Raw genomic sequence first — 27,270 nt, 5'->3', positions numbered from 1 at the left:
CTCCAAAATCTGGAAGACACACTTACAGATACAAAAGATGTACGTTTAAATTAGGGATGGGACTTTTTTGTCAACAAATCGATCGACAATCGACAAGTGCGCACCTCGACAAAAAAAATTAAATTAAAAAAGTTCGAAGTTTTCACAAACAAACGTGGACCTCGACAATCGACTCTCAAAATGTCTGAAATTCCTATCCCTAGTTTAAATTGTACACAGCAAATACACATATGTATTTTTTGTTGACAAGATTCTATCTTCATCACTGACAATTTGAATTTAACATGACATACAATGTCCAAATATAACCTTAAGAGAAGCATCCAAATTGTATTGCCACAAAAAGATTTTTGATTACCTCGTGTGATTTTACAACTTGACAGATGTCCACTTTACATTATGATTAGAATCCGTTTTATTTGCACACACATCAATTAGTGATATTGAATTTAACCTAATTTAACCCATCCTTTAAACAAACCTCTAGTTAAGGCAAACAAACTGCTCACAGGAGCAGTGGGCAGCACTCGTCTGCACCTGGAGAGCAATGGGGTATCTTGTATCTTGTTCAGGGGTATCCCAGCCCTTGGATATGAAAGAGTGACCCTCTGGTTACAAGCCAACTTCCCTTCATAACTTTGTAACTCAAAATAAAGCTTTGCCTCGCCCCAGGCTGAAAGACTTCAACGTGCAATGTACCTAACCACCTTTGCTCCCCACAGATATGTGCTGCCCACTGTTCCTGCATTAGGTTGTGTGTGTTTACTAACACCATGCAAAAAGAATGGGTGTTAGAGGTCAGAGGAGATTAATAACCAGATTTGAGGTGATGGAAACACACCATATATTGTCTTATAATGTGGGTTCTTTACAATGTAATGTTTTACTAAGTTTGAATAGGTTTTATTAAAACGTTATTTACAGTAGTTTATTGTTCTTTACATTTATATTTTCAAATACTTTATTTATCTCTCCGTTCCTACAACAATATAAAGAGAAAATTTAAATTTTTCTGGAATATTTATGAATGGTAATTAATTGTGATTAATTCACAGCTACCTTGTGATTAATCTGATTAATCTTTTGACAGCCCTACTCATAATTAAACCCTATTTTTGCACACCCGTTCCCTAACCCAACCATGGTTCTCAAACTGTGGTACATGGATCACCAGCGGTATGTGAGCTTCCTCTGGTGATACTTGGAGGAAAATTAGAAATACTGTTCTTCTGTATATACCAGGAACTATGTGATTGGAGTGTAGCTGAAGAATTTTGACCTGAGTGGGTAGAAAATGAAACAAATAAATAAATGAAATAATAATAATAATTAGTTACCTTCTCTCATCTCTCGCTCCATCTGAATCTATTTTCCCTATATGTGTGCCTTAAGTATATGTGAGGAAGAGGAGGATGAGCGAGCAAATGATCTTATATGGAATAAATCTCGCTCCTGTAAAGTCAGTAGCTGACTCTGCTTGGCCTATTTACACCAATGTAGGACAATTCTCATTTCTTGTTCTTACAGTAGTGCAGTCATATTTCTATTAAGGTACATTTGGTGCAAAAGTCACAACACATTTACCTGCAGATTTCGCATGCACACACTGTACTGATATAGATACGGATCATATGTATAAAAACATAAACAGCGGGAGAAATTGTGGATGTGAGTCGACATGTTTAATAAAATGGAAATGTACTTTTAATCTCATAAATCTGTGACTTTATTTTCTCGTATAGTTGACTCGTAAATGAAACAATAACAAGGATGTGTTTCGCACCAACTGCACCGCAACAATTGGACCAAAAGTATCGAGTGCATGACTGTTGGAAGTTGTGATGCACAGGATAGAATTTGTGTACATGCAACAAGGATTTGTGAACCCATAGCCCCTATTTTGTGTTAACAAGTTTAACAAAAATATGTACTTCAAATTTAAGGTTATACATTTGTGACAAAATCTGCAGTTAAATGTGCTCACGACTTTTGCACCAAATATCCCTTCCTACATTTCCATCACCAGTTGTTGTTGTTGTTGTTTATTTTCTTTTGGAAATAAGTTGCAGTAAATAAAGGTTCATTGTTGCATAGTCCATTTTAGTCAGGAGGCTACTTTTAGTTGTAATGTTTAATTTTTAGATTTGATATCCTGAAAAATCTGCCACGAATGCCTACAACACACAATCAAAAGTATCTTTACCATGTGATATGCTTCTTCAGCACACAAACAAATATTAATGGTGCCACAACAAATGAACAAGATTTTTAAATTGAGAGTTAGTTATGATTCTGACCGAACTATACTTACATTACAGTCAATATATTGAGATACTAAGTCAATGTATTGAGATACTAAGTCAATATATTGAGATAATAAGTCAATATTTTGAGATACTATCTCATTATTTTGAGATAGTGGGATCTTTTTTTTTTTTTTACACTGGCGGAAATGTAAGAAGCGGATTAAAACGCAGGGCATTGTGGGTAAACACAATCAAAACATACACGCTTGTAGAACGATAGTCGGGGGGATTGTATTAGTCCATTGTGGCAGCGTACATACGTATGTCTCGTATCTCGTATGTTCACATAAAACAACAGAAACAACCCAAGACCGATAGGATTTGATGCAGCACCATTGTTTTGCTCTGGTGTGGAGGAAAAGGTGTCCTGACCATGGATGTACATCCATGGCATTAACCAATAGCTGAGTGGATTTTCTTATTCATTTTTATCTCGGCTTCTCCTTCAGTAATTATTGATGCAGCGCCACCTCAGGCGAGGAAAGAAACACGTTATTAAAAGGTTCCGTTCGTTTCACTAAAGTGCATTGTGAAAGTAAACTCGGACCGGATGACTGTTGCAAACCCCAACTGAACCGAGTCGAGACTATTCAGTGTGAATGCGACTTTTGTCGCCTGCTCTGGCCCCGCGAACGTAAGCTGTGGTCGCTGGCGTCGCTTTTTCACGGTCCTCAGGACAGAGTCACCGATCACCAGAGTTCGCTTCTCAGTCTGTGTGTTACACCCTGCATGTATATTCTATAAAGTAACACTTAAATTACTTTCAATGTTAGTGAAAAGCATCTGCAGCACATTATGGCTCCTATATCAGTGCTTCACTTGTAACCGACTGTTGCACACATGTAAGCCACAGACAGACTGACGCGAAACAAAATCAGATCCATTTAATTCGAATGTGTCTTCACTGTCTCCTGTTATTGCTCCTCCTCCTGTTATCAAATACAGTTACACCATAGTACGTACGTTAAGTGTAAAAACAAACGCGTTAAATGTGAGAGGACTCACCAAAGTTCAAAATTGGATGCTTCCCTTCGTATCCTAGAGCCCAGACTGCCTCTGTGGTTGGTTGGTGGTGGGGATGTATTTTGCTCTATCGCCACCTACCGTGTGGAGGTATACATTGTTTTTATTGCTGAAAGTGTACATGTGCACATATTCCTTATTTTTTGCTTTATCTATACCAGTGCAGTGTCCATAGGAAGTATGTATTCCTATAGTGGGAGCTGAAGAAGATTTTTCAGTTATGGCCAAATGAGACGGTGTGTAATGGTTGGATGTACAAAGAGGTGTACTCTTGTGTAGTGTTAATATACAAAGTGTATAAGTACATAAGACATGGATGTACATGTACATTGAGATATAAAGAGAAACAGAAATAGTTATTTTAAGAAAAAGAAAATGATGTGTCCATTTAGAAGATGCAGTAGGTAGTCGTATGAAGAGAGCAGTAGCATATATATATATATATGTATATATATATACATATATATATATACATATGTATATACATTCTTTTTTAATCTTAATTTTAGTGTTGGAATTAAAGAATAGGCATTGCCATTGGACATTCTGAATTGACCATAGGTGTGAGCGTGAGAGTGAATGGTTATCTGTCTCTATGTGGCCCTGTGATGGACTGGTGACCAGATGTGTCCAGGCTGTGACAATGAATGAATGAATGAATGAATGTCTCAAATGGCCCAGTGCTCTTACCTGGTCAGAGAGCAAATGCTGAGCAGGTGCTTGAGCACCACCTAGAGGCAATCTGTGCATATCCATAACTCATTGTCTATCAGTATATACCATATATCCAATTTATTTGGTCTAAATATAATTTGTTTTCAATCAGAGGTTCAACATGTTACACCTGTCATCTGTTCAGGTGATGATTTGGTTATTTTATTCATATATTTCATTTCTTGTTTTATTTTGGTGTTGTGAACCTTTTTTACTTGTCATGTCTGACCCTTTTCCTGCTCTAAGTGAATGTCTTAGATGTAGGATCAATAAAGTCTAAGCAATCTAATTCATCTATGAATGGAAAACTTAAGTCATTGGTTATCAGGTAATACATTTTTTAAGATCTTAATGATGAGAAAAATGTTAATGTATCAGTCAGTTTAGTGTGCAGTTTGCACATTATATTAAATAAAAACAGACATCTTCATCAATCAAAACAGATAAATCAATGTGCTTATAAACAACAACATTCACAAGAGTCAGCAGTGCATTAAGAATTGAACAGCTACATATACTCCTAATCAACAGTTTAAGACCAGTTGAAAAATTGCAAGAATTTACATTCTGCACTTTTGGATCTTAAAAAGGTTCTAAGTAGTGCTTCAAAATGCAAAAAGAAGAAATGGGAGTGAGACAAAAAACATTTGAGTAAGCAATTTATTGCAAAAAACCATTTAACTGAAAAACTGAAAAACCCCTTAAGTAGAAATACTATTCAAACTATTCAAAAAATGACTCAGTAATGAGTAGCTGCGCTATTATGTTAATCACCTCAAAATGAGTTTTGGCATGCTTGATGCTAGTGTTTCCGGGAGGCTAGTGTTGCTCCAAGTGGTGAAGATGGCTTCATGGAGGACATCCACTGTCTGGAACTGGTGTCCATTTTTGTAAACCCTCCCTTGCCATCCAACCCCAAATGTTCTCAATTGGATTTAGATCTGGGTTTTTTTTGTTCTAAAAACCCTTCTCTCGCAGATGCCCTTTAATGGTTATGGGACGGCAGTGACGAGCCTAATTTGTCCCGCGTCTTGACGGACAGCCAATCCCTCGGCTCAGGGCCGGTGACATTTTTTTGGGTCTACCACTTGACTTTTTTTAGTTCCATAATAACCCTCAGGATCTTTTAAAATGACTGTCTTACTGTGTTGTACCTCAGGAGCAATGGCACGCTGCGAGAGGCCTTGCTGATGCAGCTCAACCGTCCGACCGCGTTCAAAGAGAGAAAGCTCTTTTGCCTTCTGGATACCTGTCAAAAAATGGCACCGAATCCAAATTTTTATGAAGATTTAGTCTTTTAAAGACTGTGGTCTTTAAACTTTTTCAGTTTAATGGTTGTGTGCAATAAATTGCTTTCTCAATTTTTTTTTTTTTGTCTCACTCCCATTTCTTCTTTTTGCATTTTGAAGCACTACTGAGAACCTTCTTAAGATCCAACAGTGCAAAATGTAAATTCTTGCATTTTTTTACTGGTCTTAAGGATTGTAGTAAAATACTCACATCACACAATCGTAATAATAGAAGAAAGTTTCATCCATCAATTTTCAATCACTTTATGCTGCAGGAGGATCCTGAATCTAAATCTAAAGAAATGTCAACACTGTCTGTAAGGTTTTCTTTGTTGATTCACACAGTTTTTAAATTGATGGGAAATAATCAGACAACATTATCTTATTTTTTACATTCTGTAGATATATGATCGTGGCTTTAAGTCCACTGACCCCTGCGCTGTGTCACAACACAAAGTACATTTTAATGAGTGATACAACAACTGCTCTAAAATGCTTGTTCTATATTTCTCTGTCTCCATCCTCTCTCATTCTCTCATCTATCTCATCTATCTCTCTCTCTCTCTCTTTCTTTGTGCACAGTAACATCGATGTATCTTTGGTACTTCAAGGTGAATGGGGCGGGGCTGGAACTTGATCTTAGTGTTGCTGCAGAAACCACATCCGAGTTTTCTAAATCAGGAAACATCATCTATACATAGACAATATGAGACAGTTCTGCAGCTACACACACACACACACACACACACAAACAGTTGTTCACCCTGAATTTAAATGTCCTTTTTTTGCTGAACTCTTACTTTGCTAATGAGCCTTCAGAAGCCCGTGTCAGTGACCACTCATGAATATGCAGTAGTGGCTCGGTGACCTGGAGGGGGCAGGACAGAGGTCACAAATGGTGGGACGTCACAAACAAGGAGAGGACCAGGCATCCCATGAGACATGAATGGACAGAAAATAACACAAACACACACACACACACACACACACACACACACACACACACACACACACACACACACACACACACACACACACACACACACACACACACACACAGAGGGAGAGAGAGAGAGTCTAGTTTCCATGATATCAGAGGACATTATATGACTTAAATTAATTTTCCAGAGACCCACCTTAACCATAACTTCTTACCACAATTTTACATTATGAGGACTTGATTTTTGTCCCCATAATGTGACTGTGTAAACAGATTTAGGTCCACACAACACAAGGAACACCTGGAACGCACACACACACACACACAAACACAAAATGACCTAGCAGTGGTTTCACCTATTTCAACCCCAACTCTATCTTGTCATTCTCTCTCTCTCTCTCTCTCTCTCTCTCTCTCTCTCTCTCTCTCTCTCTCTCTCTCTCTCTCTCTCTCTCTCTCTCTCTCTCTCTCTCTCTCTGTCTCTCTCTCACTGCCACACACCTGCAACTGATGTTCAAAACTGGAACAGGACACACAAACAAAAGGGTGATGCTTACCTCACTGTTCTCCCCCACTTCTCTGGCTCTGTCATTGTTTTCCCTCCTCTTCGTCTTTCTGTAAGGAAAAGAAAAGCTGTGAGTGTGGATGCTGCTACAGTTGAGACCTCTGAGCACAGGTACGTCTCTGCTTCCATTTTCCTGTCAACTTAGGGTGATTTCTCTTGTAAATGTGTGCGTTTCCACAGGTCATTCCGTAAGAACTGTCACTGTACAGTTTTACTTATTTAAGAAATTATGATGTGCTCTAATATGAATGTCTTTCGTTTGGATAAACACTGGTAAATGAAAAGCTTTCATTTTCCAATGATGGATCATTTTATATAAACTGATATCATTTTGAACACACCTGCTGCAAAAACTGAAGAAGGAAAGGCAAGTGCATTTATATAGCTCCATTCATACACAAGGCAATTCAAAGTGCTTTACATTACATTATCAAAGTCATTGTAATTGAATTATAATAGAAACAATAAAGGTGTGATTAAAAACAACAACAATAAAGAATCAGGTAAAGTATGTAGGGATTAAAAAAAATTAAATAATATACAATAAAAAGTAAAATAATGACTTTTATGACTTTGCAAAAAAAGACATTTAAAAATATTCTTATCAACAATCTGAAACAGTTGCAGTTGCATTTTAGTATTATAAATATATCATTTAACAATAGTACACAATCAATGGTAATTGTACTTTAACACAAGAGACGTTACAGTCTTTCCTTGTGGATGTGTTTTATCCGTGGTGGTATTTGTCTTCCAGGAAAAAATAGGATATTATGAAAGAGTCCTGAAAATGCAGACATAACTCCTTCTGGGTTAAGGTTTGTTTCTGGCAAGCGTCACATCTGCTGATTCAGCCTCAGATATTCAATACCTGTGATCTCTGCAGAGGCGAGAGGAAATAACTAATCACAACGTTACAACACTTGGGAGTCCATTCTTGGCTTTGGCCTGCACTGAGTCTGACCTTTGTCCATAAAAATGGCCTCTGGCCGCCCATTGACGACCAGCAGATATTCATGTGTGTGTGAAGCTTCTTCTCCACGTCCCCTCTATTTCTCTGTCTCCTCCTTCCCTCTCTGCATCATGTCAGCAGGTTTTTTTCAGAGACAGCAGCAGCAGTTTGCATATCCTGTGTTCAAGTTAGTGCCAGAGCAGCAGAAAAATGAGAAGCCATTTGACAATTATAGGTCATACAATATCTATAAGGACATTATTGCTTCAGTAACCGACCGTTGGTTTGGAGGCATATTGACAAAAGCTACATCACCAATTTTCTTGTGGCTGTTGCTCAGAGCCTCCAACAAACCAGAGTAGATGATTTTTTTAAGTTTTCTGAGGGAATATAGCAGCTTTACTTTGTGACAAATTAAAATATCATGTGGGGGGCACCGTGGTGTTTCTGAAAGTAAACTGAAAACGCGTTCGTTTCAAAAGGCTTTTAATATTCCGTAGCACAGTGTGTCACTGTGTGTTCTTAATTTCAATCATAATTTATAGTTTTACTGATTCTTATTTATTTTTGTTATTTTATTGTATTTTTTTGCTATTTACATTATTTTATGGTGTGCTTTTATTTGTATATTTTATGTGAAGCACGTTGATTACCTTGCAGGTATTGGAAGTGCTATATACAGTAAATTATACATTAGAAAGATTCATTGATTGATTTATTGCATATGTAGTATTTTTTTAGTACTAAGTTATCTTGTTTTGTCTGCATTTTGTCATTTTCTTGCACCAGTTTAAATTTTAATTTGCCACCGATCATCCAGTAATGACTGGGACTCATCAAGCTGCTCCCGGGGCTGAGCTGGGAACTTCACCCACACCGACCCACTTGCCAAACACAACAACCACCTCGGGCCAAAAACAACCTGGAAGCCACAATCTAAACAAGTTCATGAGTGAACTACGCAGCATCCACAGTGAGTGAGACCCTGAGCTACAGTAAATGGATGAATAATAGCAATGTGTGAGATATATTTGGGAAACATCAGAGCCAGAGTGACAGTAAAGTATTGATTCATGGAAGTGAGTTGAATAGCACTGCTGGAGCGCTTCTTTATAATAAAAAAAAAAGGTACATGGATGATAAAGCATAACAGAGTGTTGAGTGTGTTTGAGAGAATTGCACGAACTTGCACGAATATAATTTATCATCGCCACAAAATATGAAATAAAAATGACTATATTATTTTAACCAGTTTCTTTACTGAGGGCTGGAATGACTTATTTAAAATGTTCCATTGTTCGTGTTTGGCAAGTGGCGACTAAGAGCTGACATGTTTCAATATAATCTGTGTGTGTGTGTGTGTTTTACATGGGTTTTCAGTGCCATCATGGGCTGTTGCCGCCCTTTGTATCGTGATGTTGTGCTTGATGCTGTCATGTGCCATGTGTTTGTGGAAGAAGTGCCTGAAAAAGAAGGACAAGGACAAAGAAAAGGACAAGAAGGGAAAGGACAAGAGCAAAGGAGACTCTGACACTGAAATGGATGGAGGTAACAACAAGGTGGGCCAAACACACACATACACCCACACAACCTTCCACTGTATCATAGTCCCGACATCCGGGTCACCTTAGACTAGTCAGTTTAAGAGTTATAACACAGCACAGTTTAAAGTGTCTTATAGTCTTTCATTTACAGTAATTTACAGTAATCACAATGATGGTTTTAAACCATTACCAAACGTTTGGGGATCCACTTTTTAAAGGGGACATTTAGGGTGAATTCCAATTCCTTGCTTAACCCTCAATCTTAACCCTCAATCTCAAAAATGCGCGCTCCCTCTAGTGCAAGTGCTGTCCCGATTCTCAGAAAAATTAAGTTGAGGGGCAAGTTTAAGGGCTGTATCACCCTCAATATTGAGATTTTCCGAGACCACCCTTGGGAGCAAGGGCTACCCAGAATGCATTGCGTGTTTTCACATGAGAAAGATGGCGTCGAAAGCAGCGAAGCGAGTGCGATACAAATTAAGTATTTTCTTTGTTAATAGAGATATAAAAATTATGAAAACCATTGTATTATCTTAGTTTGGGCCCATATTATGGATTACTGACGTCATTGTTGCGTAACATTTTTATTTTATGATCGTTTGTCAATAGCTGGCCGGTGCGCACACGCGATCGTTTGCTATCGTTAATCCTTCAATAAGCCGTGGTGTGCGCCTGTCAGCTGAATATGTCCGTGGTTGTGGTATTTGTATGAGTATCATCTTATAACTAACTGACAACCTAATAACTTGACTGAAATAAAATAATAAATAAATAACCGTGACGTAAATGTGTTCTTCTTCATCTTTTTTGGAGTTGACAGACTGGACGCAGCTTTCACGTTATTCTGCCCCCCACAGTCTGAAGACGTATCTGCATTTAAGGGGTGTCCCATTTCTAAGTGACAAAATAACCCTCAACACTTGGTTTTGAGGGCCAGTTAAGATTAAGGGTTGAGCTTGAGGGTTAAGATTGAGGGTTAAGATAGGAATTGGAATTGGCCCTTAGCCTGTTTCTCCAAGTTAAACTAGTTCCCTGGTGTCCTAATGAACATGGCTGTGACATGCTTTTGGTTAAAATACCATAAGAACGAAGCACCACCGCAGTTCAATCACCCTGCCAGCCAACAGCCCTGTTCAGAACACTCGGTTTAGTAGTATCTCTTTAGGTCCACCTTAAAAACAACCAAAAAAAGTAAAATGAAACTTAAGGGACCGGAAATGACATCAGCCACAGAGGCTACAGGGAGCTAACAGCAGTTAGCATTTGGAAAAGTGATAATTTGCAGGCTCTAGCAGGCACATTGCCGTCATATATAACATGTATCCACTGGATAGATAAATCCACTGAGGCTGGACGTTTGTGTAGGACTCTGTGCTGCACTGTGGAGCCAAGAATATACTTTTTCGCGGTGTTCCGGTTTTTGGATACTGTTGCCCTCACCAGCTCTCTCGCGTGTTTTACGGACAAGTGGAGCTTCGCGAGACAACAATTCCAGGAATGTAGTGCATTGTGACGTCCCATTGAGTGCGGAGGTCAACATCATGTGTTTCATCTCCTGTACTTAGACTGAGGAGGACCACACAAAACATGAGTCATCTTTTTCACACACAGGCCCTATCAGTCGCCCTATTTCACGACTGATAGGGCCTGTTTTTCTCTATTTGTGGACTGGCTAACTGTCCAGGGTGTACTGCGCATATCGCCTTATGTCAACTGAGATTGGCACAGCACCACTGCGACTCATGTGGAGGATAAAGCAGTAGAAAAGGGATGTTTGGTAAATTAATTAAATCTTCATTTGTATGCATGTTATTATGCTAAATCAAATTTTTAATCATTTAAATCCTTATATTTGGGACTCTGGGGGCCCTAACAGTCGGGAAAGTGTAAAAAAAGATGACTCACTCATGTTTTTGTGGTCCTCCTCAGTCTAAGTACAGGAGATGGGACGTCACAATGCTGGCGTGGGCAACAGTAAACAAAAACCGGAAGTCCGCGAAAAGTTCTATTCTTGGCTACAAAGAGCAGCACAGAGTTCTACACACACTTCCAGCCTCAGAGGATTTATCTGTCCAGTGGATACATGCATACCTGCAAATGATCACTTTTCCAAATGCTAACTGCTGTTAGCTCCCAGTAGCCTCTGTGGTTGATGTAATTTCCTGTCCCTTAAGTTTTATTTTTACCTATATATATATATATATACATAGATGCAATGCATATTTTTGAATCCAGAACAATGTGTTTGAACATTTCTCATATATTGAATAACTATTCTAACTGTTTTAACTCATTTTTTTAACATATTTTTAACACAACAAAAAAAATGTCAGGTGGCACAACCAACTATTTATAAAAATATATATACATTCCTAATATTTATTTTTAAATTAATTATTTGGCAACTATACCTTTAGGTGTCTACACTAGATAAACTTTTTTTTTGTGGGTTGTTTTTTTTTACAATAATTTTAGATTTTTGCTCTCTGAAGGTCAGGTTTTAAGCATCCTTAACATCCAATTTTACATTTAAAGACAGGAAAATAATCACACAAATACACAAATTCATATATTCAGTATAATAACTACACACATTACATTTATAAACCATTTGGTCACTTTGACGTATCATTTATTTGTTTAAATTGGTTGCACCACTTGACAAATATTGGTTGCACCACCTGATCACATTAGTTATGACATTAAATATGCTGAAAAAAATGCATTTTCATTTCAAATAGTAACGTGTTTTAGACATCAGTTAAACCTAACCCTAACTCATCAAAAACAATTCACATAACATTACATCTTTATGATGAGGATCGAGTACAGTCGCGATGAAGTGCAGGGGATCTGGGTAGATGTTAATAAAACGTGGTGACAGATTCTTAAAGAGCAGAGCTCACTTTTCATTGTTTTCACTCCATGTTCTCAATCTTTGTGGAGGAGACGCTTTAGTGCTGCAATTAATGGAATAACAGATGCATCAGATGAGCTGATGTCTTTAGTTAACTGCTCAAAGAGAGAGAATGTTCTCTGGTGTGAAGTCAATGTCACAGGGAGTTCATAATCTGCTCCGTATGCAGCCAAGTAGCGATTTAGCGCAAAGAGACGTTACTGCATTTAATAAGTGCTGTTCCACAGTGTACTCGCTGTGTTTCGGCCGCCTAATTAGTGCATCCCTAAATATAACATCTTTATTGACAAGAAAAATGTAACTGTAATAATGACATATTTGATGGTGTGACTTGAGTTTCAATCAGTAAATGGACAAGGGAGCGCTCGCCGATTACATGGGGGCGCAGCAGCCTTGATCCCTGGTTAAGAAAAATCTGTGGTGTATAAAAAAATAGATTTAAAATAAATAAACAACAACAACTCTTAGCCTGGTGGATGGCAAGTAAACCCTGGCGGCCCACCAGACTTATAATGCACTGGGGGAAACCCTGTAATAATAATAATAACTGTTGTAGAACTTTCCAGCAGGTGAAACTGTATGTGTTAGATGTTATGACTTAGTCCATGGGGCATGCATAGTTTGTAATCAAAGCACAGTTGTCAGCTGGATCATTGTTAATACTTAACCTGTGTCATGCTAATTTTGATAGTGATAGTGGCATCTAAAATGTACAAATTATCATGCAAAATGATTTAAAGTGTGTAATATCTTTCCATCAAAACTAATAAACATTCTAGAAGTGTCATGGATAACCTTAGAGCCTTGAATAGCATTATATAGTGACATTCCTTGCAGTTGTGCCACCTGATTAACAGTTGTGCCACCTGACAATTGCAACTAAACTCAAAATAAACAGCTTCTGTTTGGATGCAAACATTATTTTCTACCCTTGTCATGAAGGTCACACAGAACACTTTTTAAAAAAATAAAGAGTTTTATGATAAAATCATTTTTTTCTAGTTTTACATTGGTTTACATTGGTTGTACCACACTGACATGGAGAATGTACCAACCTACATATAGTTGAAAGTAGTTATTTTTATCAGTATTTGACAGAGATCTACAAACCTTTTGGCTTAGTCCCAATGGTCTCTGGGGTTCCTCTGGCTGATGCAACATTCAGTTTACAGCTATTGTCTCTTGACTTCAAAATAAAGTCCAATGTTTATGGTTGCACCACCCTGATATTTAGGAAATGTAAATGGCTGGACAAAGGTTTTGCAGTTATTTTAGCAGCTTTAAAACTATTGATATTAGGCAAAAAAACATTATTCAAAAGACTTCAAACATAACATTATGCCCGAGTATTTTATTTTGAGTTTATCATTATTAAAATAATATTTTTAATAGTTTTCTTAGTCTGCTCACTTTCTCGGACAGCTGCATCACCTGATATCTTAGGGGTTTGAGAAGCCAAAACATAAAATAATCTAATTATTTGAATTTACTGGAAAATGCATGAAAATTAATAGGTTTTATAGAATAAAGTGATAGATGTCATGAAAAGATTAAATTATGGGTTTTTTTATGTAATGGACTTGGACTTGGGAAAATTTAGAGAACAATTTTGGGGACCAAAAAATTATGGATAATCACATCCACCAGGTGTGGAAGCACATGTGCTAATTTGAAAACGCAGCAGACGCAGGTGTGCTATAAAAGAGTTCACCTGGTGCCTTTGTCTTTTTTGTGTGTGTTCACAGCCTCTTCAAAATGAAGGTAACAAAGAAACAGAAATGTCAGGCAATGAGCCAAAGGAAGACGAGAAACTGGGTCGACTACATTTCTCATTAGACTACAACTTCACAGATAACACGGTAACATGCTGTTGTTTACAGTTAACATTTTTGCCTGACATCTGTCACTTCTTAATATCATATTTCAGTACAATTCTTTCCACTGCAATGATAGCAGATTCTTGTTTTTTCTGTTGCAGCTGGTTGTGGGTATCTTACAGGCCACAGAGCTCCCTGCCATGGATGTGGGAGGCAGCTCTGATCCTTATGTTAAACTATATCTGCTTCCGGATAAAAAGAAAAAGTTTGAAACCAAAGTTCACAGAAAGACCCTCGAACCCACCTTCAATGAGACGTTCACATTTAAGGTACATTAAACCGCCAACATACAAAAATGTACATATTTAAATGGGACATATATCTTTCAAATAATGTTCTTTTCCATAGGTACCATACATTGAGCTTGGTGGGAAGACACTGGTGATGACAGTGTACGACTTTGACCGTTTCTCAAAGCATGACGCTATCGGAGCTGTGAAAATACCAATGAGTAGTGTGGACTTCAGCCAGTCTCTGCAGGAGTGGAGAGACCTGCAGAAGGCAGAGAAGGAGGAGGTGGGAAATGTTAACACGTCATTTATTCATTTATTAACTAGGTCGTTGTTTATTTCACTGGGGGCTCACTTTTAAAGATAGAAATCTACATACAAGAACAATACCTTCCATTAAGTATATATGAAATAAAACCAATTCAAGTCAAGGCCAGCTACAAACTAAGCAAATGTGGCATCATACAAAAGTAAAAAAGAAGAAAAAGACAAAGTGAGGATGTATGTTGATAATCACATACAGTGGTATGCAAAAGTTAGGGCACCCCTGTAAATTTTCATGATTTTCCTTTATAAATCATTGGTTGTTTGGATGAGAAATTTCAGTTAAATATATCATATAGGAGACAAACACAGTGATATTTGAGAAGTGAAATAACGTTTATATAATTTACAGAAAGTGTGCAAGAATTATTTAAACAAAATAAGGCATGTGCATAAATTTAGGGACCCTTTTATTTTATTGATTTCAATACCTTTAGCACTAATTATTGGAACTCAAAATTGGTTTGGTAACCTCAGTGACCCTTGACCTCCATACACAGGTGAATCCAATCATGAGAAAGAGTATTTAAGGAGACCAATTGTAAGTGTTTCTCCTCTTTGCATCTTCTCTGAAGAGTGGCAACATGGGAGCCTCAAAACAACTCTGAAATGACCTGAAAACAATGATACATCATGGTTTAAGGGGAAGGATACAGAAAGCTATCTCAGAGATTTAAGCTCTCAGTTTCTACTGTGAGGAACATTGTGAGGAATTGGAAGACCACAGGCACAGTTCTAGTTAAGGCCCAAAGTAGCAGACCAAGAAAAATCTCAGATAAGCAGAGGCCAAGGATGGTGAGAACACTCACAGTCAACCCACAGACCAGCTCCAAAGACCTACAACATTATCTTGCTGCAGATGGTGTCACTGTGCATCGTTCAACTATTCAGTGCACTTTACACAAGGAGATGCTGTGTGGAAGAGTAATGCAGAAAAACCCTTTTCTCTGCACCCGCCACAAACAGAGTCGCTTGAGGTATGCTAAAGCACATTTGGAATAAGGTGCTGTGGAGTTATTTGGGCAAAACAAGGGGGCGTTATGCATGGTGGAAAAAAAGAACACAGCATTCCAAGAAAAACACTTGTTACACTTTGTTACCTACAGTAAAATTTGGTGGTGGTTCCATCATGCTGTGGGGCTGTGTGGCCAGTGCAGGGACTGGGAATCTTGTTAAATGTGAGGGTCACATGGATTCCACTCAATATCAGCAGATTCTGGAGAACAATGTCCAGGAATCAGTGACAAAGTTGAAGTTGTGCCAGGGCTGGATCTTTCAACAACGACCCTAAACACTGCTCAAAATCTACTAAGGCATTCATGCAGAGGAACAAATACAACGTTCTGGAATGGCCATCTCAGTCCCCAGACCTGAATATTATTGAAAATTTGTGGTGTGATTTAAAGCGGACTGTCCATGCTCAGAAACCAAACTTGACTGAACTGGAGATGTTTTGTAAAGACGAATGGTCCAAAATACCTTCCACCAGAATCCAGACTCTTATTGGAAGCTATAGGAAGTGTTTAGAGGCAGTTATTTCTGCAAAAGGAGGGTGCACAAAATGTTTCTTTTGTGGTGCCTGAACTTATGCACATGTCTCATTTTGTTTAAATAATTCTTGCACACTTTCTGTAAATAATATAAACTTTATTTTACTTCTCAATTATCACTGTGTTTGTCTCCTATATGATGTATTTAACTGACATTTCTTATCCAAACAACCAATGATTTATAAAGGAAAATCATGAAAATTTACAGACAAACTTTTGCCACTGTAAATGTGCATGGGCACACAACATAAGCATAAACCGACTATAATGATAAAAGAAATATGGAACTTTGCAAGGAAGTTGGCAAGGGCACAAGCACATGTTTAACAAACAAACAGTAAAGAAGAAGGGGAAATAAATTTTGACTAAAAGTTTGGGAAAGGTTTTTTGTGGACCCAAAAGAAAATCTTTTTTGGAATCACCGGTGTAAAAGATACACATAAATATACAATCTGAGGCGGGATAATCAATCAAATCAAATATTTGAGTCCCCTTTCTCCAGGTGTGTGAGGACAATGTCTATAACTTGGTGGTGCAGGTCATGACCAACATTTCAAAGCACTTCATGATGATGGGGCTTAGTGCAACAATGCTATAGTCACTGAAGCAGGATGGAGAAGGCTTATTTGGCTCATGGGATGTTGGGGGTGGATTTGAAGCGGGAGGGAACAACTGCCTGACTCCGGGATTATGTTGAAGATGTGAAAACATCTTAGAGCACCTTTGTGCGTTCCCTCAGCACATGGACCTGCAGCCTTGCGAGGATCACAAATTGCTTCACGGCACTAGACACACATCCCAGGTCGGCTATAAGATCAAGGCAGTGATAGTGTTATTTTAGATGTCTATAATGGCAGAGCCTCATTTTTTTCAAATGGTGAGAATTGAAAAACAGACATATGCAAAACAGATAAAGACCGGCATGGACATTGCTCAAGGGCTTGTGTTTTGTTAAAACAAATTCATGAGGCCAGTAGAGGGGAAGCGAGGCAAGCAGGCATCAGCTGTGAGTTTTTATGATGGTGAGGATAAAGAGGTAGACAGTGGATGGATGGAGGTGGTGGTGTCGTCAATATATGTACTCCAAAGCTGTAGGGGGAGCCCTGTAGAGCTCATCGTTAAAAAGTGCAAGTGTCAGACTTGCAAAGTTACACTTTAAAATGTAAGCAACAGCCAACTTTTCTTCAGTGGCTTCCATGTATGTATGTATATATGTATGTATGTATGTATGTATGTATGTATGTATGTATGTATGTATGCTGCCATGGATGTATACAAAAACTGCTAGATGTTGGATCTCTGTTGTTTCGGAGATTAGGTCAAACCAGCATCCTTGCCAGACAGATCTGGAGCGCAAAACCAGAGCTGGCAGGTTCAGCAGGGTTCGTTCAGGCTAGATAGGCCTCAAGGCCTGGTCGATGGCTGGGGAGACGGTCTTCTGTCGAGGTCTGTGGCAAGAGAGTTCTAGTCTGTAATGGCCTGGTATGTGGCAGGTGATTTGCTACCCTGATGCCACGGGACTGGTTGACCCTAGCTGTTCTCAGACAACTTTCATCCAGAGTTCTGAAAGCAGCATTTCTTCCCCGATTTAGTTTAATTTTAGTTTTAGATATATTTGAGTTTAGCTCATTTGGATATATTTACTTTAGTATCGTCATTTTTTTATCGATCTGTTTTTCATTTATTGTTTGATTTTTATCTGATTTGATTTTCAGATCATTTACAACATCTTTTTTAACTCTGCCTATTATTTCCTACACTGTGCGAAATACCCATTTCGCACATCTCCCATTTGTTGCACAAGCTTGTGTGGGCCTTTTCCACAGCAAAAATTTTAATTAACAGAAAACATATGTTTAAACATAAACAAAAACTTGACACAATCAATTTAGTTATACAAAAGGTTTATTGTTAGTGCAATTTACGTTTTAGCTTTTAGACCACCCTCACATTTGCCTTCGAGGCTTTCAGGGGGTCTTGAAATGTTAACCCCCAATACTCACCCATTTCGCACAGTGATTCCCTTCCTCATCTTCTGGTCCTTTGCTTTAGTTTTAGTTGTATTTATCAAGATGTATGAATGTGTGTTGTTGAGTGGCGTGGGTGGGGATGGTTTTATATATGAACAGTTCTATTTAATAAAGATTGATAAATTGATTATATTTCAAATGTTTGCAAATCAGCTATAGTGTTTTTAATTAAGTCAAATAGACTGCACTTAATTCCAAAGCAGAGGGCTGCTGCTCATCATAGTCACCATGTCTTTGAAAACTGCAGCTATTCTGAAGCTTACAACAAAATTAGAAAGCAGTTAGAGAGCTTAAACCTCCACCAAGGCCACTCAGTACTTTAGTTTTTGACTTATGTTGCTCACACACAAACTGACAAGCGCAGCCAAAAATCATAAACTTTGTGGAGGTCATTTCTCTCTTCTTTCCCTCTGCATCAGAGCGAGCGGCTTGGAGACATATGTTTGTCCTTGAGGTATGTACCGACTGCAGGGAAGCTGACTGTGGTGGTTCTCGAGGCCAAAAACCTGAAGAAAATGGATGTGGGTGGATTATCAGGTGAGACATCTGGGTTCATGTGGTATTCAGTTTCAAGCTTCATGTCAAGTCCCTCTTAAGTGCTGGAGATTAAACAGCATAGACGCCCTACACAGATCCAACTTTCTCAGCTCTGCTTGAGCATTAGGGTCTTATAATTACCTTTTTAGCCATGTGTCCACTTTCAAGCAGTTTTTTATTGAGGGGAAACCTTTGGGAGCTGCTACAATAAGATGTTGTGTTTCACTGATGGAGGTACTGCATCTGTGCCAGGCTGTTGGTCTGAAGCCATGAAACCTCCCTGTTCTCTCTATCAGACCCTTATGTGAAGATCCACTTAATGCAGAACGGCAAACGACTCAAGAAAAAGAAAACAACGACAAAGAAGAACACTTTGAACCCTTACTACAACGAGTCTTTCAGCTTTGAAGTGCCATGTGAACAGATAGAGGTATACTTTATTCACACATGCATGCATACTGTTCATCCAGTAATATAGCAGAAATTCACTTCTGTATGTTGTCGTTCATAGAAGGTGCAGGTAGCAGTGACAGTGTTGGACTATGATAAAATTGGAAAGAACGACGACATTGGGAAAGTGCTGCTGGGCAATAACAGCACTGGGACTGAACAACGCCACTGGTCAGACATGCTGGCGAATCCCCGGAGACCAATCGCTCAGTGGCACAGTCTCAAGCCAGAGGAGGAAGTCAATCCACTCATTTCCAAAAAAAAATGAAACCGTTCCTTCAAAAGGCCACGAAATATCACAGCATTTACCTCAGTTACAACCAGTTTATGTTTGTACATCTGCCTTAATTCAGCCATAACAAACATTTTGTGCTACTTAAATGAGTCAATGTAACCAATTATACTCCCTTTTCCCTTGATATAGAGTCATTATTACAGACTTAAAGCTGATTAAGAGTTAGAAACAAATATACATTATGAGGCGCAGTGCTAATAAATCATGGTTGTTGTTTTTTATTCTGTATATTTCTCTGCATTTGACTGTTTGAAAGCTTCACACACAGAAAGAAAATATTAACAAGAGACTCACATGAATATTACTATTTTTATAATAGTCAATGTTGCATCCTGGCAGTTAAATTATCATTTATACATATTCATCCATGTTCATTTATTTAATGTACATGTAATCCTTCACAACATCAAAGGTTATAATATTAAAAACTGAGAGGGAACACTGATAAAGGTGGTGGAATAGAGCCCAGAATGAGAGAAATGTAAAGGTAAGCATTTTTGCATCGCAATTATATACAGTTTGTCGACAGCATCACATCCAGAATCAATACAGCCTGCCTTCCTTTTTAAATTTTAATCATTTGGTCTAATGTGAAACTTTATGACTGAGTTGTACTTTTACTTTAAATCATTTGATGATGAAAAATAAATGTAAAACCTTGCATTTTGAAGAGTGTGTTGCCAACTAAACATACAGTAAAGAATAAAGTTATTTTTTGTTTATTTTCAAAATGTGGTCATTTTGTTCACCTCACCTTTCCATTTCCAGAGTGTCGGAGAAAACCTATGTAGCCTTCAGTTAGCCTCAAAATCTTTTTTTTTTATTATTGTGGGCTACTAACTAACTAACACGGTGGTCCAAAATGACCAAAGATATTGGAACTATGAACTTAGATATTAATATGTAATTCTTATTATGGAGTGATGAAAAACAACAATGCATACATACAATGATGGTGATTGTACACTTAATTATTTATTATTTTAAATGTAATTACCATATTTGGTAACACTTTATAATAACTATCCATTATAACTAGTTAATAGATTATTAGACATTAGTAAACTGTTAATTAATGAGTTATTAATGTGTTTGTTAACAGTTTGTTAAGCATTTATAATGATGTCTTATAGATGGTTAATAGACCATTTATAAACGGTTAGTTAATTAGTTATGAATGACTTGTCAAATAACAGTTAACAGTTTGTTAAGGATTTACAACCTTGCCTTATAGATAGCCAATAGATAACTTACAAGCGGTTAGTTAATGAGATATAAATTACTTGTTAACTGTAGGTTAATGATTTATGAATTAATTAATGGATCATGAACAAGCTGTTAGTAAACTATGCTGTGCCTATCTCAGCTGACATAGGGCGACATAGGGTCACATACAGAGACAAACAACCATTCACTCACACTCTCACACCGACGGTCAATTTAGAGTGACCAATTCACCTAATCCTCAAATCTGCATTTTTTTGGACTGTGGGAGGAAGCCGGAGAACCCGGAGAAAACCCATGCACACACGGGGATAACATGCAAACTCCTTGCAGAAAGGCCCTTGTTCTAACCTGGGCTCGAACCCCAGTTTCTGTCCAATTAAAAATAATTACACTTTATTCTACTTTTATTAAAAACAGTGCATTCTTGGTGAATTATGGTTTAACTTAGGCTTACTGCAAGTATTTTTTGCCATGATGATGTATAATTTTGTGCTTTGAATAAGTAAACTGAAATATCGAGTTTCTCTTGAATTATAATTTTATTTCAGTGTTAATTTTTGCATGGCCATATAAGCCTAGACAGACTGCTTTCACAGCAGACGTGCACCACCCAGTGGTATAGCCATATTAAATCATGTTCTTTTGTAATGCAACGTATTCTTTATATTTATATTACACTGAGTTCATTTTATCATACAGGAACAACAAACTATTAACACCATTTGAGGCACTTTGTGTCCCATAAAGTGCTGTACAAATAAAGTTTGACTGAAAACATTTAAATAAATAACATATTTCTTCGACATTGGTTCAGTGTGTAGGAATTTTGTATGCAGTATAAAAATGTCACAGGAGACAAAAGGCATTTATGTATATTTAAAAGTGCATTATGTAATAAATCTAAAGCAACTGGCCATAAAATCCTCCTAATATGTCACAGAGGACCAGAAATAATGTTCATATAACATACTAAACTCACCAACAAAAACAGTACAGCCAAAATATTTGCATTAAAAAAATATTTTTCGGTCGGCCTCGAGGAAATTCTGGCAAACCGTTCGGCCAGTACTCCAACACTGTTTACAGTGGAAGTGGGGAGCTGTTGACCTCGACTGGGGATATTGTCGGGCGGTGGAAGGAATACTTCTCGGATCTCCTCAATCCCATTGACACGCCTTCCCTCGAGGAAGCAAAGGCTGGGGACTCAGAGGTCGACTCATTCATTACCCAAGCCGAAGTCTGTGAGGTAGTTAGGAAGCTGCCCAGTGGCAAGGCACCGGGAATGGATGAGATCCAGCCTGAGTACCTTAAGTCTCTGGATGCTGTAGGGCTGTCCTGGTTGACACGTCTCTGCAGCATTGCGTGGCAGTTGGGGACAGTGCCTCTGGACTGGCAGACCGGGGTGGTGGTCCCTCTTTTCAAAAAGGGGGACCGGAGGGTGTGTTCCAACTATCGGGGGATCACACTCCTCAGCCTCCCGGGGAAAGTCTATTCCAGGGTACTGGAGAGGAGAGTTCGCCCGATAGTAGAACCTCGGATTCAAGAGGAACAATGCGGTTTTCGTCCTGGCCGTGGAACACTGGACCAGCTCTATACCCTTCGCAGGGTGCTCGAGGGTTCATGGGAGTTTGCTCAACCAGTCCACATGTGTTTTGTGGACTTGGAGAAGGCTTTCGACCGTGTCCCTCGTGCCATTCTGTGGGGGGTGCTCCGGGAGTATGGGGTCGGGGGCCCTTTGTTAAGGGCCGTGCGATCCCTGTACGACAGGAGCAGGAGCTTGGTTCGCATTGCCGGCAGTAAGTCAGATTTGTTCCCAGTGCATGTTGGACTCCGGCAGGGCTGCCCTTTGTCACCGGTTCTGTTCATTATTTTTATGGACAGAATTTCTAGGCGCAGCCAGGGGCCGGAGGGGGTCCGGTTCGAGAGCAACTGGATTTCATCTCTGCTCTTGGCAGATGATGTGGTCTTGATGGCTCCTACGAACCAGGAACTCCAGAATGCGCTGGGGGGTTTGCAGCCGAGTGCGAAGCGGCTGGGATGAGAATCAGCACCTCTAAGTCCGAGGCCATGGTTCTCGACCGGAAAAAAGTGGTGGCTCCCTCCAGGTCAGTGGAGAGATCCTGCCTCAGGTGGAGGAGTTTAAGTATCTTGGGGTCTTGTTCACGAGTGAGGGAAGGATGGAGCGTGAGATTGACAGGCGGATCGGTGCAGCGGCTGCAGTAATGCGGTCGTTGTATCGGTCTGTTGTGGTGAAGAAGGAGCTGAGCCGAAACTTTGGGTTATGACCGAAAGAACAAGATCCCGGATACAAGCGGCTGAAATGAGTTTTTTCTGCAGGGTGGCGGAGCGCTCCCTTAGAGATAGGGTGAGGAGCTCTGTCACCCGGGAGGAGCTCGGAGTAGAGCCGCTGCTCCTCCACATCGAGAGGAGCCAGCTGAGGTGGCTCGGGCATCTGTATCGGATGCCCCCTGGACGCCTCCCTCGGGAGGTGTTCCGGGCATGTCCCGCCGGGAGGAGACCCAGAGGAAGACCCAGGACACGCAAGAGTGACTACGTCGCTCGGCTGTCCTGGGAACGCCTTGGGGTCCCCCCGGAGGAACTGGAGGAAGTGTCCTGCGAGAGGGAGGTCTGGGCATCCCTTCTTAGACTGCTGCCCCCGCGACCCGGCCCCGGATAAGCGGAAGAAAATGGATGGATGGATGGATGGATGGAAATATTTTTCGGACTGCAAATTTATGTTAATGTTTTGAAATTATTTGTTTGTAATTATGTTTTATGTTACGTTTTCAGTCAGTAGAGTCTTAGCTGCTGAGCAACCATGTGTTGCCAGTTATGTCTGAGCTACAATGGAAATGAAACGAAACAAAACCTAAAAGACCTAGGTATGAATGTGTTGTGGAAATTTCTATGCTGCTGGTGAAGAATGAAATAGAGAGCTTCTGCCGGCCTACAAGGTTTTATTTTCGTTGCAAGGAAAAGGTCAATCTTCACAGGAGTGATCCTTGCTGGAGAAAAACCTTGAGCAAAGTGAGCCCTCCACATACTTGAGCAGCTCCCCTTTTGCATTCCTCGAATAGACAAGAAGTTTGCCTTTCCAGGCCATAGCTAGGCAGCACCGATTTCGCATTCCTCCAATAGACAAAGACTATCTTTTCAGACGGTGCTTTCACACCACTTTGTCCACTGTAGGTATTGGGGAGCTGGCTACCTGCGGGAGCTGCAGGAAGTTGCAAGTTCAGGCGAGACACAATACACAATATACAATACACTATACACAAAGGATCTGGTATTCTGTGTTCGTCAGGTATGGGTGATGGGCAAATGTAGCTCTGAGACAGAGAAAGTGAATTTACCATTACAAATGTCAAAAACGCCAAGATAAAGTTTGCCGTAAAGCGAGGGTCTATATAGGACATGCTTTTGAACGGTTGAGAGAGTTGAAAGCTGAGAGGAATTTCAAAAAGGATGCAGAATTGGCTACTCTTCTCCTAGACAGGTAAGTGAAGGTTGGCTTACTAAATTAGCATCATAGCTGGACTGTCGAGTTCTGTTTTGAACTGTTCCCTTGGTTTTGGAGGCAGCCCTCTTGCAACCACCACCGCCCCGTGGTGGTTGTTGATGGCGGCCCACATCGGACAGAACAACCACCGGTTGTTATTCTGTCGGGCAGAACATCCACCGGTAGTTCAGCATACATCTACATCAACATTATTTACCTTATTATTGTATAAAGCATTAATAAGCTTGGAATGCATAAAATATTACCCTAAATAAATATATTGGGTGTCTGGTGGCAAGTCGAAGTTACATTTGCCCCGCATGCCACCATGTCTTACTCCAAGGTTTTGTCAGAAGTTGGCAGCCCTGCTATATAACATTATAAAAGGGGAGGCAAAAATGAAGGACAGTTCTGTCAAATATCATGCATAAAGTTATTTCATCATATATCCATCCCTAGTCAACAGCTAACGTTACCATGAATTATTATACATCTTGGTCTTTACTGAGAGAACAGAATTGTGTGTCTTAGAATCACTCATTTGTGATAAAATGCTCGCTCCTCGCTCGTTGCTGATGAAGGATACGCCAACCGCTCTGGCAACATCGAGGGGAGGGGGTAGAGGAGGAGGCGGATACGACTCACTGCAGTATTTTGAATTTGAGTGTAGTAACCGTTTTTGGCCACATTCTCACAGATGGCACCTTTAAAAGTTAGACACTACAGGTTTAAAGTGAGTATACACTTAATCAGACATCCTAAAAAAACTTGTATGTATTATTTTTTGATTTATTTCGTGAGTTTGTGATAAAAGTCATTATTATGTTTATGATATATATTGAATTATTGTTCAAGTCAAAATTAACAGATACTTCAGCATAATATCAAATCTCCAGAAGCACGAACAATGAATATTCAAACATTCACTCTCATAGTCACACCTATGGTCAATTTAGAGTGACCAATTTACTTAATCCCCAATCTGTTTCTGGGGAAAACCCACATACGAGATAAGAACATACTTAATAACCAAAATAAATGCACTTCGCCAGGAAAAAAACAGTGCGTTGCTGCTGCTTATGATGATGCAGCAGAGAGAGCAGAGCAGACTCACCTGTCCACTCAGGTGAGAGCTGCTCGTCACCTGCTCAGTGGGAGGAGGAGGGGAAGGAGGTGGAGGAGCCATTACCAGCAGGTAGGTTTCACAGAAGACCACTGGCATCGTCCGGTGCGACCAAACTCATTTAAACCATTTCCTCCCGGGACTACTGAGATGCACCGTTAACGGACACCTTTCGGACTCTGAGATGAACTTACAGTGGATATTGAAACGATTTCTTCCGATGTTGTTTTCAGTTTCCCACTTGCTGTTATTTGAGGGTGAGTCTGACGAAATTCTGTAGTCATTGAAAACATCTTAATCAGATCAATCATATATCATATATTTTTGATTATTCATATCATTTGTTATCATTTTTATTAATAATTCACAATAGACTTGTTTGTACTCAGCTCTTTGGAATATGGATTAAACTAATGTTTTGCTTCTCTATTCTTGACTCTGAAGTATATATATATATATTATATATATGTATTATGATTTTGTAAGATAAGGAAATGTGTTGTATGTATAAAAGCTCTTGTGTCAGCTGATAACCTTTTGGTTAATCAATGAATGTTTAGAGGTTCTCTGGTATTCAAGATATGTATTTATTTTACTTTATTTTTAACTTAAATTTCATTTGATTTAATATTTTTTTCACAACTTAATAACTTTTTATTTTTTATACTATGTTTGCATTTAGGAGCTCAGAGTCGACTTTCACTGACAGAGGGAAGAGTTCAGAGGTAAATCAAAGGAGGAAATCTAATGTCTGTCATTAATAGCTTGGTCATAATAAAGTGTAAAAAGCCATGTCATTGTTTGACATTTGTATCAGCACTTTTATTTTTTCATGTGACAGAGATAGAACATGGATGTGTGTGTATGTGCACGTGAGGGTTCAGAGTCTGAATTCAAACAGTGTAAAGTGCACTTAAGTGTCCCCTCTGACTGATTCAGCCCACTAATGTGCGTGTGTGTGTGTGTGTGTGTGTGTGTGTGTGTGTGTGTGTGTGTGTGTGTGTGTGTATGTGTGTGTGTGTGCAGGAGGGCTAATGCACTTCGGAGGAAACGGGATCTCCTCGGGGAGGAGGTTGGTACACTACACCTAAGAGAACCAGAGGAGGTCAGGGCACCCACATGCGCACAACACCCTAACCGGCACAAAGCTGTCTTTGTAGAGAATGACATGCACTCACTAACACATACACCTCCTCCCACTCAACCTGACACAACTTTTAAGGTTAAAACAGCAGGAACACCATCTGTACACACCTGCATGTTTGAGGAACTGATATTATTGTGTATTGTTTTCCAAGACTTATGGGCCACTACTGTCAGAGGGAACTCTGTCAAGGAGCATTTTACACAACTACACAGCCAGAGATTCCTCTTCAGGTAATTGAACTGCATGTGAAATGATTCCAAATGTATTCATGGGTGATTAAAAAAGATTGTTAAACAGACAGACTCGAGTGAACTTGAGTTTGTTCGTGTTTCCCAGAATATTGTGACTGCCTCAATGGTGGCTGGTGTCAGGAGGGCGGTGTGTGTGACTGTACTCAGTTCCAGGCACTGGGAGACCGCTGCCAGATCAGTGAGTAACACACACACACACACACACATTCTCGGGTCGCATTCTTACTGAGGACACTCATAGACATGTTGCATTCCCCGCCCCTTACTTTAACCTTAACCATGACAACTAAATGTCCAACCCTAACCCTTAATCTAAACCTAACCTGAAATTAATTCTAATCCTAACCCTTAAAATCAGTCACAAAAAGCCCTTTAAAATAGTGGGGATTTATAGGTCACTATTAGGCGGACCATGGTCCCGGTCCAGATCCAGACTCTGTCCTGTCCAGACCCAGAGCCGGAACCCACATATCATTGAGT

General features: G+C 39.4%; 2 protein-coding genes across 2 annotated transcripts in view; both read left to right on the top strand.

Annotated features, from left to right (window-relative positions):
- Nucleotides 1–8,611: 8,611 nt before the first annotated feature.
- LOC310931172 (synaptotagmin-A-like) lies at nucleotides 8,612–19,516 on the top strand (the record flags this gene model as incomplete). The annotated part of the gene is made up of 8 exons (XM_083894283.1): nucleotides 8,612–8,762; nucleotides 9,170–9,348; nucleotides 13,996–14,109; nucleotides 14,229–14,396; nucleotides 14,476–14,643; nucleotides 18,681–18,798; nucleotides 19,095–19,228; nucleotides 19,310–19,516. The coding sequence occupies 8 exons, from the start codon at nucleotides 8,612–8,614 to the stop codon at nucleotides 19,514–19,516; spliced, it is 1,239 nt and encodes a 412-aa protein (XP_083750409.1).
- A 6,060-nt stretch (nucleotides 19,517–25,576) lies between these two features.
- Nucleotides 25,577–27,270, top strand: part of otogl (otogelin-like) — a gene marked incomplete at both ends in the record, with an annotated part of 54,010 nt that continues 52,316 nt past the window's right edge. Inside the window, 5 exons of the mRNA XM_083894282.1 lie at nucleotides 25,577–25,649; nucleotides 26,075–26,117; nucleotides 26,419–26,464; nucleotides 26,691–26,769; nucleotides 26,876–26,968. Coding sequence (XP_083750408.1) covers nucleotides 25,577–25,649; nucleotides 26,075–26,117; nucleotides 26,419–26,464; nucleotides 26,691–26,769; nucleotides 26,876–26,968 — 334 coding nt within the window. The remainder of the gene's footprint in view (nucleotides 25,650–26,074; nucleotides 26,118–26,418; nucleotides 26,465–26,690; nucleotides 26,770–26,875; nucleotides 26,969–27,270) is intronic.

The sequence above is a fragment of the Microchirus variegatus genome (genome assembly GCF_963457635.1).
Source record: "Microchirus variegatus genome assembly, chromosome: 8".
Classification (NCBI taxonomy): Eukaryota; Metazoa; Chordata; class Actinopteri; order Pleuronectiformes; family Soleidae; genus Microchirus; species Microchirus variegatus.
Note: the sequence above shows the minus strand (reverse complement) of the source record. Positions and strands in the feature narration are given on the sequence as shown.